This window comes from Equus caballus, chromosome 15, assembly GCF_041296265.1.
Source record: "Equus caballus isolate H_3958 breed thoroughbred chromosome 15, TB-T2T, whole genome shotgun sequence".
Classification (NCBI taxonomy): Eukaryota; Metazoa; Chordata; class Mammalia; order Perissodactyla; family Equidae; genus Equus; species Equus caballus.
The window spans coordinates 61,017,347-61,034,887 of record NC_091698.1 but is presented as its reverse complement, the minus strand read 5'-3'; the positions used below and the strand labels follow the sequence as shown (position 1 = coordinate 61,034,887).

The window sequence follows — 17,541 nt, the reverse complement described above, 5'->3', positions numbered from 1 at the left end:
ACAATATTTATTAAATAAATATTTTCACAATATTTAATATTTACATAAAAATAAATATATAATATTAAAAATAATAAATATTTACATAAATACGTAACAAAACAAATAAATAAAAGTTCTATTTATGACCTTGAGTTAGGGTGTTTAAGTAGATAGAAACTTTAAAAACAGAGACATGAAAGAAGTGCCTAAGAGAAAGAAGGAATACTTTACTGATGGCACCTTCCTGGCTTGCGGAGTCCTTGCACCTCCTGGGAGGGCCTACTTTGCTCTCAGAGAATGGCTGACACCCCTCACTGTGCACCTCTGTGTGTCAGTCATTGCCAGCATTGCCACTAGCAAGGGTTAACAGTACACCTGCTTCTGGCAGGCTGCATTGTTCTGGGAGGGTGATGTTCTACAGCTATGCCCGTCACCCAGGATATGAGATTTCCCCGTGGGGAAGGGCACAGTAGGAGGCCATGATGGCAATGCTGCTGGTGCCCTGGGCTCACGTGTGTCTCCTGCACGACACTGCACTCTCAAAAGTGCCCTCTCAGTTGAGAAAATGTTTAAGTGAGCCTACGTTTTATAGTAGGTTCAGAGAAATTCAGAATTGGCACGTAGGGATCTCTATGAGCCTTTATGCAATCTATGTGAAAATTTCTTTGCCTCTGCTAATTTTCATGAAGGATTTGTCACTTCCATTACCAATGAATTTTTTAGGTTTTTTTCCTTTTAAAGGTTGTTCAGATTTTAGTCTAATATACAAGTAACCCATTTAGGAACCAAGGCCAATCTTTTATGGGCACTAGTTAAGTTGCCTAATATCAGTGTCAATGAGGGCACAATAATGAGATAATTAATCAGGTGCCTCTATTATGCCCCTTTACTTGAATTTCCACTGCACTGGTAACATGACTATGGGGGATAATGACCAATTATTATTAACCTGCTTTATCTCAGAAGTTTGAGCAGTAAGGATCTTAGGCAAAAGGTACAATTATCAAGGTGCCTAACAAGAATGCTTCCAATGTTAGTGGGAAATAGTCATGCTACTAGAAAGCTTAGGGACACAATGCAGCCCACGTAGGGCAGGTATGTAGAGCTTCAGAACATGCACTTCTGTGCCAGCTTCGCTGTTGGATCTCTTTTAGGTCCCTACCCTTACGTACATTTACTGAATATGATGAAGTCTCCTGCATACCAAATTGGCACCTTTTCTTTTTCACTTTCTTTTTAAAAAATGTGTATCACTTTAAAAATAACATTTATTGTTCTTTTCTCTGTTTTCAAAATAATACATGATCATTATAGGAAAAGTTAGAAAGCACAGAAAAGCACCAAGAAGAAGATGAAAATCATCCATAATTCCTCTGCTCGGACATAGCCATGGCTCATCTCAGTGCATGTTCTTTAGAGTATTCTTCTAGTGTTTTTATCCATTTTTATTCATGTGAGGCATTGTACACATGGCTCTGTAACTGGCTTTTTTTTTTCACTCACCAATATATCATCTCCCTGTCTTCTAATTTATGTTATTTGGCTTATTCTATAGTATTATTCTATATCGTAAGCCATTTTAAGTCTTTTTTCAAGATGGAGTATAAATCAAACATTCATTCAGTCTTTGTGTTATGGGCTTCACAAAAGAAGAGAAAACCAAATCTGACACAGGACTGGGCGTCTGTGCAAATCGAAGGGCTCCAATAGAAGATTAGGAAACCAACTCACCTGCTGTGCAGCTGCCCTTGGCTTCCAGAAGAGGGGCGTTTCCTCTCACGCCCCTGGGCTTGCTGATAGGGTTTAAATGTGGTTGTATGCAGTGAATACCCATGAGTCAGGCAGGAGGAATTGTCCTGTGTTAGGGCAGCAGTCCCGTCGGCTACATTCACATTCTTTCAGTTTAGGACCTGAAAGTCTTTCCATTTTGCTTTTCGTACACACACTCGTGCACACATACACAGTTGTAGGGAGATTCCCTACGAATTTAGCAAGTGTCTAAAGGAAAAATAACAGAGGAATACAATGAGTGTTCTTTATTTAGATGTTGACATTAACTAAACATTTACATGCCATCATTAGTCAGTTTAGAAATATAGCCATAATATAAACTACTTGAGTTTTTATGACACCAAGAAATTAGATGAAAGCCAAAATATTCCCTCAAAAAATATTTTTCCGACTGTCTAAATTTTGGACATTGTATAGACACAAGCAAACGAAACAATGCTCTTCTCTCTCTAGGAAATGTAATTTGTTGTATCTGTTCTCAATTTTCATTTCGGTTTTCTCTAGCATCATCTCTCTAAAGTTTATATTAGTGATTTGGAATCTGTGGTATTTTCCATAGATTTTTCAGTCGAGAAATCTTTAGATGCTTCGTGTCTTTTATGGTATCTGGTTCATTTTTCCTCTTTGTGTTGAGCACATTTTCTCTTCTCTTTTATCTAAACCTTTTCCTCTCGGTCCTGATTGTTCCTGATACATCTGGTGATGTATCTTGGCTCTAGTGTCCATGCTTGACTTTTGACTTTCAAAGAGACAAAGAGAGAAAGTTCAAAAATCAATTCCTTCTCCTTTCCCTGCCTCTCACCGTAAAGACCCACATTCTTGTAGCCATAATGGGTGTGGAGATGCTCTGTTCTTTATTTCGCTTTTAACTTCTTACTATGGGAATTTTCAAAGTTACATGAAAGTGAAGGAAATAGCATGATGAACTCCTTTGTACTCATCACCCAGCTGCAGCTTCCTCCAAATGGTACCAATCTGTCCTCCCTTATTTTTGTCTCTCACTTTTTTTGCTAGAATATTTTAAAGAAAATTCAAGACACCATATTATTTGACCTTATATACTTCATTAGGCATTTCTAATGGAAAAAGGCATATTTTTGAAAACCACCATGCCCTTATCACAGCTAACTAAAGCAACAGTAATTTCTTTCTTTTATCGGTTATTCAATTAATAATCAAACATTTCTGATTGTTTCAAAGAGGAGATTTAGTTTGTTCAAATCTGCATCCCAACAAGACTCACACATTGCATTTGGTTGTTACATCTCTTAGGCTGTTTTATTTTATGGCAATCTCATATTTTTCATGCCGTGAAAACATTTGAGAAACCCAGTTCTTTGACCTATAGGATGTTTCACATTCTGAACTTGACTGATTCTTCATGGGGGTGTTTCAGGCATTCCCCTGCATTTCCTATAAATGGTAGTTAGACCCATAGTCTTGATTGGATCCATGTTCAGTTATTTTTCTTTTTTTTTTAAATTAAAAAAAAATTTTTTTTATTGGAGTAACATTGGACTATATTATATAGCTTTCAGATGTACATCATAATATATTTCAAATTTTGTGTAGATTACATCATGTTCACCACCCAAAAACTAACTACAGTCCCTCACCACACATTTGTGCCTAATTCAGTTCTTTTTCTCAACCGTTCATTGGTAAATAAATCATATACCGTATAATTCACCCATTCGAAGCGTACAGTTCGGTGGCTTTTAGCATGTTTACAGAGTTGCACAGTCATCACCATTATCTAATTTCAGAACACTTTCACAATTCCAAAATGAAACCCCATACCCCTTAGCACTAATCTATTTTCTGTCTCTATGAATTTTTATATTCTAGTAATTTCATACAAATGTCTCATTCATACAATATGAGGTCCTTTATGACTGGCTTCTTTCATGTAGCGTAGTGTTGTAAGGTTCATCTATGGGTCATAGCATGTATCAGTACTTCATTCCTTTTTATTGCTGAATGATATTTCATTGTATGGATATACCACATTTTAATTTATCCATTTATCATTTGATGGTTGATGGCTATTTGGGTTGTTTCCACCTTTTGGCTATTATGAATAATGCTGCTATGAACATTTGTGTTCAAGGTTTTGAGTAGACATATGTTTAATTTCTCTTGGGTGTATACCTAGAAGTGGAATTCCTGTGTTATTTGGTAACTGTATGTTTAACATTTTAAGGCACTGTCAAAATATTTTTCAAAGTAACTGCACCCTTTACATTCCCACCAGCAATGGATGAAGTTTCCAGTGTCTCTACATACTCACCAATACGTTATGGTCTGTCGTTTTCGTTACAGCCGTCCTAGTGGGTGTGAAGTGGTATCTCATTTTGGTTTTGATTTTCATTTCCCTAATGGCTAATGATGTTGAGCATATTTTCATGTATTTACTAGCCATTTGTACATCTTTGTAGAATTGTCTATTCAGATACTTTGCCCATTTTTTTATTAATATATATTTTTTATTTTATTGAGGTCATATTGGTTTATAACACTGTGTAATTTCAGGTGTATATTATTATATATCAGTTTCTGTATAGACTCGCATCGTGCTCATCACCAATAGTCTAGTTTTTATCCGTCACCATACATATGTGCCCCTTTACCCCTTTTGCCCATCCTGCAACCCTCTTCCCCTCTGGTAACCACTAATCTGTTCTCTTCATTCATGTGTTTATCTTCCACATATAAGTGAAATCATATGGTTTTTGTCTTTCCCTGTCTGGTTTATTTCACTTAACATATTACCCTCAAGGTCCATCCGTGTTGTTGCAAATGGGACGATTTTGTCTTTTTTTATACTTTGCCCATTTCAAAATAGGGCTATTTATCTTTTTATTAGTGAGTTGTAAGAGTTGTTTTTTTTTTCCTGAGAAAGATTTGCCCTGAGCTAACATCTGTTGCCAAATTTCCTCTTTTTTGCTTGAGGAAGATTTGCACTGAGCTGACATCTGTGCCAATCTTCCTCCATTTTGTATGTGGCACACCGCCACAGCATGGCCACCAACAAGTGGTGTAGGTCTGTGCCTGGGCACTGAACCTGGGCCAGCAAAGCTGAGTGCGCTGAATTTAACCACTGGGCCACAGGGCTGGCCCCAAGAGTTTTTATATATCTATATGTATATGTATAATATTCTGGCTACAAGTCCTTTATCAGATAAATGATTTGTGGATATTTTCTCCCATGTTCAATTTTTTAGACAAAAATACTTCATAGGTACTTCCTGTTTCATCACATCAGAAGAAACATAATCAGTTGCATACCAGAGGATTAGGGCAGTGGGAGTGGTACTTCCCAGGTGCTAGCAATGGGGCTGTATTAGCTGCAGAAAAATTTAAAAAGACCAATAAAACCAACTAAAAGCCAGTCTGCTTTTTGGTATTCCCATGAGCCAGCAATTCTAAACAATGTTGGGGATGGAATTCTTCTCCCCCAGGGCAGAGTGCTGCTCCAGCACACCTCCATGGAACACCACTGCACGAAATGTGTGTCCTACTCTTAGTAAGACTCAGCTCACTTGTGGGATCTGGTAGCATCAGCCTGATCCTTTTGTTATAAAGCTTTCCATCAATGTATTACCTAATGGTTGTAGCATCTATTTACAACTGTGGGTTAAACTGATTATTTAATTAGAGGTTGAAAATGATAATTTTCAAATTCTATCATTCATTCTTCATATTAGTAGAATTCTTATAAATAAGAATTTTCCCTCATGAACCATTTGGTCTCTCTAAAATACAGTTCACACCAGAAGTAGTCCTTTAAATTTTAGGCTTATTTGTTCTTTGTCTAACTTGCAGATATTTTTCCCAGTTTGTCATTTGTCTTTTCAGTTTGCGATGGTGTTTTCCATCATGCAGAAGATTTTTATTTTTAGGTGGTCAAATGTATCAATCTTTTCTTTGCTTCAAGATTTTTGAGACATAGTTAGGAAATATTCCCCATTCTAGGTTAAAAGGAAATCACTTGTAATTTCTTCTGATCTGTCATGGCTTCATCTTTACATTTAGATCTCTAAACCATTTAGAATTTATCCTAGTATCTATTATGAGGGACAGATCCAATTTCATCCTTTTCCATATGGTTATCAAGGTGTTCCAAACACCATTTTTCTTTTAAATAGACTTTAATTTTTAGAACAGTTTTAGATTCACAGCAAAGTTGAGCAAAACTATAGAGTTCCCATATATGGCCTCGCCCAGCCTCCCCCAAATCCCCACCTCCCATGAGAATGGTATGTTTGTTACAATAGATGAAGCTACATTGACACATCATTATCACCTAAAGTCTGTAGTTTATGTTAGGGTTCACTCTAGGTGTTTGTGCATTCTATAAGTTTTGACAAATGTATAATGACATGTGCCCTGCATTATAGTGTCATAGAGAATAGTTTCACTGCCCTAAAACTCCTTTGTGCTCTGCCTGTTCATCTCTCTTTCCTTTCCTCCCCTCTATCCTGCCAATTGCTAATATTTTTACTATCTCTATAGTTTTGCTTTCTCCAAAATGTCGTACAGTTGGAATTATATAGTATGTAGCCTTTTTATATTGGCTTCTTTCACTTAATAATATCCATTTAAGATTCCTTCATGTCTTCTCACGGCTTAATAGCTCATTTCTTTTCAGCATTAAATAATATTCTGTTGTGTGGATGTACCATGGTTTTTTTATCTGTTCACTTACTGAAGGGCAACTTGGTTGCTTCCAAGTTTTGCCATTTATAATTAAAGCTGCTGTAAACATTCATGTGCAGATTTTTGTGTGGACATATGTTTTCAATTCCTTTGGGTAAATACCAAACATGACTGCTGAATCTTATGGTAAAAGTATGTTTCGTTTTGTAGGAAACTGCCACTGTCTTCCAAAGTGGCTGTACCATTTTGCGTTGCCAACCAACAATGTTCGAGAGTTCTTGTTGCTCCACATCCATGCCAGCATTTGAAGACAAACACCATTTATTTTAGAAGTTCCTCTTTTCCCCATTGATATGAGACCTTGTCTTTATTATATATCACATTTTAATATTCATTTGGGTCTCTTTCTAGATTTTCTATTTTGCCATTGGTTTGTCAGTCAATTCATGCACCAGCACCTACTGTTTTAATTCTGAAAGCTTTATAAATTGTCTTAATATCTAGGAGAGCTGCCCTTCCCAGTTTGCTCTACTTTTTCAGAGTTTGCCTGGCCATTCCTGCTGGTTTATTCTTCCATAAGAACTTTAAAACCAAGGTGTCTAACTCTAGATTAAATACAAACAAACACCAAATGTTTTTTTTATTGGAATCAAGTTGTATTTATAAACAAAATTAGGGAGAATTGACATCTTATGATTGAGTTTTCCAAACCAAGAACATAGAATATATTTCCTTTTTAAAGTCTGCTTTTCTATCTTACAGATGTGGGTTTTTTGTTTATTTTACTCATTTTATGTATTGCACATATCTTGTTAAATTTATGCCTTGATGTTTTCGTCGTTGTTCATAAAGTCTTCTTGTGCATTATATTTTTCAACTGGTTTTTGTATATATTAAGGTTATTCATTCTGTATTTAACTCTATATACTGCAACTTTACTAAATTATCTTGTTTGTCATTGTTTTTATATTAGTTTCTTTTGAATTTTCTAGGCATGTAATTATATACTCTGCAGATAGAAATAGTTTTACCTCTTCCATTCCAGCTTTTCTCCCTTTAACTTTTAAAGTCTTGTCTAACTGCATTAGTTAATGTGTTCAATACAGTGTATAGTGGTAATAGTCTTGTTTCTGGCTTTATTGGGAATGATATTAAGTAAGAACGTGACTTTTGAGTCACGCAAACAGACTATGAATAAGCTGCTGTTCCAGCACCTTCTGATTTTAAAGAAAGGATAATGGCACACAGCATCTGGAGAGCCAGCCTGTGTATAATTGGTCTTGAATGAATCTGAGTTTCTCTGTGGGAGTCAAGGACTGCAGGGAAATATAAATGTCTAAGAGATAAGTCTGACACATCTATTAATTCCTACTTTATTGAGTATTAATTGAGTGTTTTTTAAATCACAAATGAGTGTTAAATTTTTGTCAATTATCTTTTCAGCATCTGTGAAAATTATGACATAACTTTTCTCCTTATATATATTAATATGATGAATTGTACTATTTGATTCTTTAATAATGAACCGCCCTTGCTTTTGATCATAATGTATTATTTCTTGGTGTGTTATTGGATTATCTTTGTTAATATTTTACTTGAGTTCTTCATGTCTGTATTCATAAGAGAGCCTGGTCAGTTATATTCTTGTTAATTGCTTCTTTTTTACATAATGAAAGCTATGTCATAACACTCTAGAGAAGATCATCAAGTAGTCCATTAAGACCAGGAAATCCTTAGATTTTAATGTGATAACTCTATCCTCTAAAGCAGAAATTTCCCTGGCACTGTGGAATCCCAGGTCTCCAGCTCCAGGTCTACAATAAATGCTCACATGCATATTTCTCCTTCTGCCTCTTGGGTTATAAACCTACATTTGAGGATGCACAGCATCACAAAGTGCCTGAATCAATAGATAACATCATTTCTCTCTTCATGGACGTGAGCCAAGAGCTTCAATTTCTAGTGAATACATTTCTAGCTGACGCTTCATTTAACACAAAGTTATGCCTTCCACAGCAAGAATATTACATTGGTAGCTTCTCATTAATGCTGTTGCAGTGTCATCTTCTTTCTCCTGTATGAGATCCCTGTATCCTGAGAATTATTCACAATCCTATGGTGGTGGCATTAATTTAATCTTATGGAGACATTCTGATCCATTTTAAATGTTTCATTAATTTGTTTAAAGTATAGTTAAGTAACTTTTAGTAGCAATATTAGAGTAACAAGAAAGGGTTCAAACATGCGAAGAAAAGCCAAAGCTTGTTATTTTAATGTAGAACCCATGTGTATTTTAAATCATCTTCTAATTTAGTTGTCGTGTTACATGTGCCTAATGAAAGTTAGACCGAATGCATACGTTTAATAAAACTCTATATCACTGCTTCCTTCAGAACTAGAATTTTTTTTCCTATTTGTCTCTTACAGAGGACATAAGGATAAGATATTTGTGGTGAAGTGTAACCCTCACCATGTGGACAAACTGGTTACGGTTGGGATGAAGCACATCAAATTCTGGCAACAAGCAGGTACTATTGTTGGGCCTCATCGTTTATGTGATTGAGAGCTTTGCTCCAGCTGAACAGACCCCACCACCACTACCTAGCCTGTCTCTGCAATCTAAAATTAAAATGTGCCTAGAAGATGTTCCCTCCTAAATTCATTTTGGATTCCTTAATGTCCAAGCTGTAAAACTTAGAACACTATGTGATGCTATGCATATTCATCAATATCTAGAAAGCTTTGGAAAATGTCCTGCTGTGAAAATAATTATTTTTGTATTTAATCATCTGTCCTGAAAGCAATAATTATGTTGGGTTACTGAGCAGAAAGCAAAATAATCATTTTGGTTGGGCGAATACAATTTTCAGTATTATGAGGGTTCCTTTATTAATTTATCACTGAATTTAGCAAGTAAATTAAACCCTGACACTACACACAGTCGGTGGTCAAAATAAATATTTGTGGATTATAATGTTGATAATAATGATGAATAAATAAGCAAGATAGAATATGGAAGGATATCTTATTCTTTTCACTAATAAGCCATACCTGTTATTGCTATTATTTCTGACATTCGTAGTATCAGCTTTGATACCAAGCTCAATCTTATACTAGACAAAACATAAATAAGCACTGTTCCAGTACTTTCTGCTTTCAAAGACAGGATGATGGCACCCAACATGTCTGAAGATCCAGCCTGTGTATAGTTGGCTGGAATGAATCTGGGTTTCTCAGTGCTAACCAGGAAGTGCAGGGAAATGTGAACACCTAAGGGGCAAATCTGATGTACCTTCTCCTACACAATGATTCATTTTTCTCACCCCAAAGTTGCTGTGATAAAATTGAGGCAAAATCTACACAACATGTTTACATTTTACATTTGCAGCCAGGGCTGTTTTCATTCTTTTTGGTCAGCATTCATGAAGACTTTCCTGGCTCCCCCAGGCACTTAGTCACTCCTGCCTTTGGGCTGGCACAGAACTTGCAGTGAACTTAGTTAGACATATGTCTCATTGGACTGAGATGCATATCGAGTCTGTCCAACCAGACCCTAAGTTCCTTGAAGGCAGGAACTCCTTCTTTTCATCTTTGTACCCTGAAATTGACCACCGTGCCTGTCACAAAGTAGGGATCCAGTAAACACTGAATTAATAAATGAGTGAATGAGAAACCTTCTTACAATATTTTTGTCTATGATATTTTCTTCCATTTTTATACATCTTTATGTCCACATGATATGTAGACACATTGACTTTTTCATTGAAGATAGTTACATGCTCATAGAAGGTGTTAATTTTTAAAGAGTAATAATTATTCATTATCCACTCCAGGTGGGGGCTTCACCTCTAAAAGAGGAATTTTTGGAAGTGTTGGAAAACTGGAAACAATGATGTGTGTTTCTTATGGACGAATGGAAGATCTAGTATTCTCAGGAGCAGCTACTGGAGATATTTTTATTTGGAAAGACATTCTGCTACTAAAGACAGTGAAAGCTCATGATGGGCCTGTGTTTGCTATGTACGCGTTGGATAAGGTATGGTATATTTTTCAGAATTCATTTTTCTCATCAGCTTTCTAAAATTATCAGGTAGTCTTAGGAAGGCCCACAGCAAGAGGATGGTTGTATCTAAAACAGTACTATCTGAATTAGGAAGTACCTCCTGAACCTCCGTCATGAACCTCCAGTCAAGAGAAGACAGAGAGGGGAGTACAAATATTTTTATAACTTATCTCTCATTTATAATTATTTCTTTATGTGCAATTTCTCTCCGTGTTTTCAGACTTGCTCTTTCTGGCTCTCACTCCTAAGAACTCCTTAAGAAGTGTTGGGATGAACGTAGACACACAGTAACAGAAGAGTCTTGAGAAATATTTCAGCATTGTTCTCATCCTTGGTGGCACAATGAGCTGAGATCTGAAAGTGCCAAGTGGTTAGATTATTGTCCCACCCATCAATTTGACCAAAAGTTATATTGATAACCAATTTGTTCCTTGGTAGATAGGTTCAGCTTTAACAAGAGTGTTAAAATTTTTTCACCAGCTGTATTAGTCAGGGTCCTCCAGAGATACAGAGCCAGTAGAATATACATATATATATATATATATGTAGAATATACATATATATATACATGTATAAATGTATACATATACATACATACACAAAAAAGAAGATTTATTCTGAAGAATTGGCTTATGTGATTATGGAGACTGAGATGTCCCACCATGCCGTAAGTAAGCTGGAGACCCAGGAGAGCTGGTGGTGTAATTCAGTCCAAGTCCAAAGGCCTGGGAACCGGGGAGCCGATGGTGTAAATCCCATTCTGAGGGCTGGAAGAGATAAGATGTCCCAGCTTTAATCAGTGAGACAGGGAAAAAAGGGATGAATTCCTCCTTCCTCTGACTTTTGTTCTATTCAGGCTCTCAAAGGATTAGATGATGCTCATCCACATTGGGGAAGGCAGTCTGCTTTACTGAGTCCACCAATTCAAATGCTAATCTCATCCAGAAGCACCCTCACAGACAGAGACAGAAATAGTATTTAATCTGAGCACCCTGTGGCCGGTCAAGTTGACACATAAAATTAACCATCACGCCAACCATATGTTCGCTGAAGCTCATCTTTGTCCTGGTCTGTCCAGCTACCCACCTGCCTTGCAGTGTTTCTTTATAAAAATCACATGTACCTTCAGTGCTGTTAAAGCTTTCTTCAATCAATTTGCCAGAAAAATACCAATTTTTCATTCCCTGCCAGTTTGCTGGTGGTACTAGTTCATCTGTGCCCTCTGACCTCCCAACAATCTAAGCCACCCAGTACACCTAACTAAGCCAAGCCTCATTTTGCGCTTACCTGTTCCCAGGTAAATATGCTGATCTCACTACAGAAGTACGTTCTTGTCAGATGTGCCACTGTAATGGTTGTTTTAGTGGTTAAGCTGTTTTTTATAGACAAATTTGTTTTTGTTAAAATGCAAATGTTAGAAAAGATTAAAGCAGAAAGCAAAATTTTTCTAAGCTCAGAAGTTGATGTGACAACTTGTTTAAACCCTTTTATTGTTTGGTAAGTTAAACTGAAAAATCTTGGGAAAAGACAAGGATATCACAGTATAATGTACTTCATTTAAATTTATTTTGGAGATTGAATCTCCCTGGGTGCAAAATTTATAATGAGAATAAGGATATTTAATATAATAACCTTCAAAATATTATTTCCTTGTGAACTTCATTGAAATGCAGTAAATTAAAAGTTTGTAAGAAAATAGAATGAATTATTCAGTATTTTCCGCAAAAAAAAGGACTTTTCTAAGAACAGTTGGTATATATAAGTTGCCAGAAAAGACAACTATTAAAGCCAAGAAACCATAAGCTTAGAACAAGAATAAAGATCCCTGTTCAGTAAAAAATATCCAATATGTTAAGCTTTTTACTTTCCAGGTTTTGTAAAAATTAATCAGGATTTTAATTGTTGTGGAAATTGATGTCACTTGAACAAATCAGCAGGATAGTTTTGTTGTATGAAGTATCTAAGTTACTCTTAATGATAAATAATGATATTTTCTCCTGGATGTAAATATTTAACAATCATTTTTAATTATGATGTTAATTCTGATTCATTCAGTAGGAGTATATGAAATCCCAGAAGCTCTCCTAGGCTTTGAGGCTGGTCCTGTTCCATAGGAACCCACATTCTAGTAGGGGGGCCAGGCTTGGAAATGGCCATCCATGATCCAGGGTTGCCAAGTGCCAACCAATGGGCTGAGGAAAGTGCAGGGGACACACAAGGAAAATGTTCTTAATCCTGCTAGAGAAGTAGGGGAGAGGGGCCAGCCCTGTGGTGTAGTGGTTAAGTTCGATGTGCTCCACTTTGGCAGCCCAGGGTCGGAGGTTCAGATCCCAGGCGTAGACCTACACCACTTGTCAGCCATGCTGTGGTGGTGACCCACATACAAGGTAGAGGAAGACTGGCACAGATGTCAGCTCAGGGAGAATCTTCCTCAACAACAACAACAAAAACAAAAGAAGTAGGGGAGAGATGCTTCTGGAAAATATTATATTCATATTATATATTATCATCAGATTTTCCAGTCTCCCATACTTGGGAAGAAAACAAAGATAAAGCTGCTGTACCCAAGGGGGAATCCTTTTGAGGTCGGGTGAGTAACTTGTCATTTTGATGTGTATATAATTCTTCCCATGTGTGCCTTCACAGGGTTTTGTAACAGGTGGAAAGGATGGAATCGTGGAGCTCTGGGATGATATGTTTGAAAGATGCTTGAAGACTTATGCCATTAAAAGAGCAGCATTGTCTACTAGTTCAAAAGGTGCCACTCCCAAATATGCAATAGAAATCTTTCTGTTCATAGGGATGGAAAAGATAGTACTAACCTTCTTGGAAAACTATAACCAAATCGATTCTCTTTCTTTCTTCCACGTTCATAGCTCTCAGCCCCTGATGGAAATATCAAGGATGGTTGCCTAGTACCTAGTACTTTGGAACTATAAAACAGAATTTGTATAATTGTCAGTCTTTTTATTTTTTGTTCTATTAAATACAATATTTACAATATTAAATACAAAATGAGCCCCCCCGCCTTCCCTCAGGCTTGCTTTTGGAAGATAACCCTTCAATTCGTGCCATCACTTTGGGACATGGACATATCCTGGTGGGAACAAAAAATGGAGAGATCCTGGAAATCGATAAAAGTGGCCCAATGACACTGCTTGTTCAGGTACTGTCTTTGTACATATTCTAAACCACAGTTCACATCAGAGCTGGGACTAGAGTGAGGCAACGGGGTGTTTAGGGTACAAAATTTAGGGAGGCACTCACTCTCAGGGTCATGCAAGTGCTGTATCAATTACCTATAGATGTGTAACAAATTGCCACAAATTTAGCAGCTTAAAGCAGCACACATTTATTATCTTATGGTTTCTGTGGGTCAGGTATTTGAGCATGGCTTAACTGGATCCTGCTTAAGGTTTGGCAAGGCTGCAACAAGCGCCAGGGCTGTGGTCTCATCTGAGGCTCAGCTGAGGAAGATTCCGCTTCCACAGTCACTCAAGTTGTTGGCAGAATTCAGTTTCCTGTGGTTGTAGGACTGAGGGCTTCTGTTTCTTGCTGGCTGTTGGCCAGAGGCCATGTTTAGCTCCTAAAGGCTGCCCGCAGTTCCTTGCCACATGGGGTTACCCAATATGGCCACTTGCTTCCTCAAAGCCAGCAAGGGAGAGAGAAAAAATAGGCACTACGATCTTATGTAGCATAATCATATCATCACATACATATAATCATGAACATCTATCCCCTTTGCCATATTTTATTGGTTAGAAGCAAGCCACACATCACGCCACACTCAAAGGGAGGTGATTACACAAGAGTGTGAAAACCAGGAGGATCCTGAGGGTCACTCAACAGTCTTTCCATCACAGTTTGCTCTCTGGCCACCAATTATTCATGTCCCTACCACATGCAAAATACGTTCCCCCCTCCCAAGGCCCCCAAGAGCCTTATCCCATTACAGTATCTGCTAGCGTCTGTAATCTCATCATCTAAGTCAAGTCCAGGTGTGGATGAGTCTCCTTAGATATAGATCCTCTTGGTCTGTCAGTCTGTAAAACTAACAAGACAAGTTATCTGCTCACACCAAATATACAAATGTCTCTTTAGATTTGGTGCTCACTCTAATCTCAGCCTTGATTTGCATAAACATATTACATGCTCCTTACCCTCCCTCTCCCTTCAAGAATTATATTCAGATAAAAGCAGATTAAAATAAACATTAACAAAATCCTCAAAGATCAAAGCAGTGATAAAATCTCATCTGAGGGCGTAGTGGCATGTGGAGGTGAACAGGCAGTCCTGCCTGATGTGTTGATGGATAGAACTTATTTATAGATGGAAGAGGCACAGGGCGAGGCGAAGGTGTGTTCAAAAGAAGAAGTAAAAGAAAATGCTGATGATATAAGCTTCAGGATTTCTGTGGTCCAGTGAAGGAGCTTCGCCTCCTTCCCCTGACATGATTCATGCCTGTGGGCTTGCTGTGTTAGAGATGAACCCCAAAACCCCACTGAGAGGGGTCCTCTGATTTGCTACACCCTGGGAACAGGTCTGCACACATATCATCGCTCAGAACACTGTGAGGTTTTAAAAATGTGTGTGCTCAAGCCCCACCTTGGATATCCTGAACAAGAATCAGTGTTTAGAGAAAAATTCTGTGTTGAAAACAAACCTGAAAAGCTCTCTCGCTGACTGTGCCAGGCTGCAGGGTTGAGAACTCTGCTGGAGACGCGTCCTTGAGATGTGACTCGTTCTCCGGCTGCTCTTGCTTTGCTTGTTTCTTTCCAAATCAATTTCTTTTTCTTTCTGGCCATGACCTCTTATTTAATGTTATTGAAAAGTAAGTGTTTATTTCTTTTTAATCCCCAGATATTTTAGACTTTAAATTGTTTCCATACATGCTATGTTTCTAAATATTTTGTAAGATTTATGCTATGATATGATTTAAACAATACGGTAAGATTTAAGTTACAGTTGAGCTAATATTGTTTAAATATGCTTTAAACTTGACAATAAAAACTTTTCACTTTTTTGCTCTATGCAATTCTACTCTTTCCTATATTTGTTTCTATTGTTCTAATAATAGAAATAGCCACATTTATTCAGTGCCTCGTATGTGTCAGGCAATACTGGCGTATAAAACTTCTCTCTCGGGAGCTGGCCCAGTGGCTGAGTGGTTAAGTTCGCGCGCTCTGCTGCAGGCGGCCCAGTGTTTCGTTGGTTCAAATCCTGGGCACGGACATGGCACTGCTCATCAAACCACACTGAGGCAGCGTCCCACATTCCACAACTAAAAGGACCCACAACGAAGAATACACAACTATGTACTGGGGGTATTTGGGGAGAAAAAGGAAAAAAATAAAATCTTTGGAAAAAAAAAACCTTCTCTCTCCTCTCCACAACAGATTGGCTCATTTGAAATAGTTTCATAGATAGGGACCCAAAGCCCAGTGAATTGCCCACAGCCACATGCTAAGAACTGCAGAGCTGAGTTTCAAACCAAGGTTTATTAGATACCAGAGCCCTTTCTTTTTCACTACAACAGACTGTTCCCCAAGTGTCTCTTAGCATGGAGACTGCAGGAAAGCAGTGCAGAAGGTGCGGTCCCCTGAGCTATGGGCTGGCGGTGCAGATGGTGGAACCATCTTCTCTTCTTACATGTGTACCATTCTTTTCCTTTTGTATCAGCATCTCTCTTTCATCTTCTGATCTGTCACTAGGTAGAACTCAGTAGTTCAATTCAATCAATGTTTCTTGGGCTCCTGCCGACTTCTGCCCTGTGCCATGTGCTGTCCATGGTAGAGTAGGGCTTCCTGCTCTCTGGAGGCTCACAGTCCGGTTCTGAGAGAGGATACATACTGAGGGAAAGTTAAGGAACACTAGAGGCAGCATGGTTAAGACCATCAACTATCCTGCTGTGGGAAGATACCAGAACCACTTTTCCAGTTTCAGTAGCATGGCAATCCAATGTCATCTGGAATGGACTGCTTGTTTTTTGAGAGAAGGAAAAGTAGTTTAGGGGAAGAGAAAAGTGACATGAGGTGAGTTCTGAAAATTCCCATTGTAAACACATTTTGAATGTAATCAATTCTCAATTATTATCTCTTTATTACCAGCTCTTTATTATCAGCTTTATGGGTGATCAGTAGGAAAGTAAGAGCTCAAGCTCATTTCCTTGTGCCACTCAAGATACCTCCAGCCTGCCTTGCTCACTGTCCATTCGTTATACTGGAATTAAAATAATCAGATTAAGGAAATATAATTTTTAAATCAGTATATGAGGCAGTGGTTTGAAAGAGTCTCAGAACCCTGCAACTTTCCTCCAGCACAATTTACAAAGGGACTTGGTCTGTGAAAGAGCTCCAAGCAGATCCAGTCTGGGGGTCAGGGGGGTTGACTCCTGACCCAGCCTCTGACTGTGACCTTGGAAGTGGGAGGATGCTGAAGGGAAGAAAACTAGAAAACTAGGGACATAGGGTGCTCCAAATCCAATAAATTCAAAAACACGATCTCCGCCCTTCAGCCCTTCTCAGAAATTTGAATGTCAGCTGTATTTGGAACGTTGTATCTTCTGCCAAATTACTGTTTTGCTCCAACAGCTTCCCAGTTAAACCGGAATCATCCAGTTTCTCTTTGGAAAGCCACCTGTTCCCCAAAGCATTCCAGCTCCAAACACCTTTTGGATGCCTGTGCAGAGTCTTCCTTTCTGCTTTACTAAGCAGAGCCTTTGTATAATTAGCCACTGAAAACAGAAATTCAGTAAACAGTCTGGTCTGTTTTATTGCTGTGTATACTAGTCTGTTCTTTACTCTGCTTTATTGAGTGATAAATTTTAGGAATCAGATTCATTTTCTCCCTAATTCATTTTTTAATACTGTTTTATCTCACTTATTGTTCTAAGCCAGTTAAGTTTGTTGGTGATTAGATATAGGTATGTGGAATTGGTCCAATGCCTATTAATTAAGGAGTTTTCTGATGTTCACTGGATAGAACAATTTGTGAAGAAATGCTGAACCTGAGCTGTACCCAGGACACTTGAAATGAAAATCTTGCTC

The 17,541-nt window shown here is 37.8% G+C and overlaps 1 protein-coding gene across 5 annotated transcripts in view; it reads left to right on the top strand.

The window, feature by feature from the left end:
- EML6 (EMAP like 6) overlaps positions 1–17,541 on the top strand; it is a 279,682-nt gene that overhangs the window by 167,837 nt on the left and 94,304 nt on the right. For all 5 annotated transcript variants that reach the window (XR_011426055.1, XR_011426056.1, XM_023619097.2 and 2 more), the window contains exons 17-20: positions 8,860–8,960; positions 10,266–10,468; positions 13,142–13,253; positions 13,534–13,661. Coding sequence is in view for 3 of the 5 variants with exons in the window: in XM_023619097.2 (XP_023474865.1) it covers positions 8,860–8,960; positions 10,266–10,468; positions 13,142–13,253; positions 13,534–13,661 (544 nt within the window). In the remaining 2 variants the exon portion in view is untranslated. The remainder of the gene's footprint in view (positions 1–8,859; positions 8,961–10,265; positions 10,469–13,141; positions 13,254–13,533; positions 13,662–17,541) is intronic.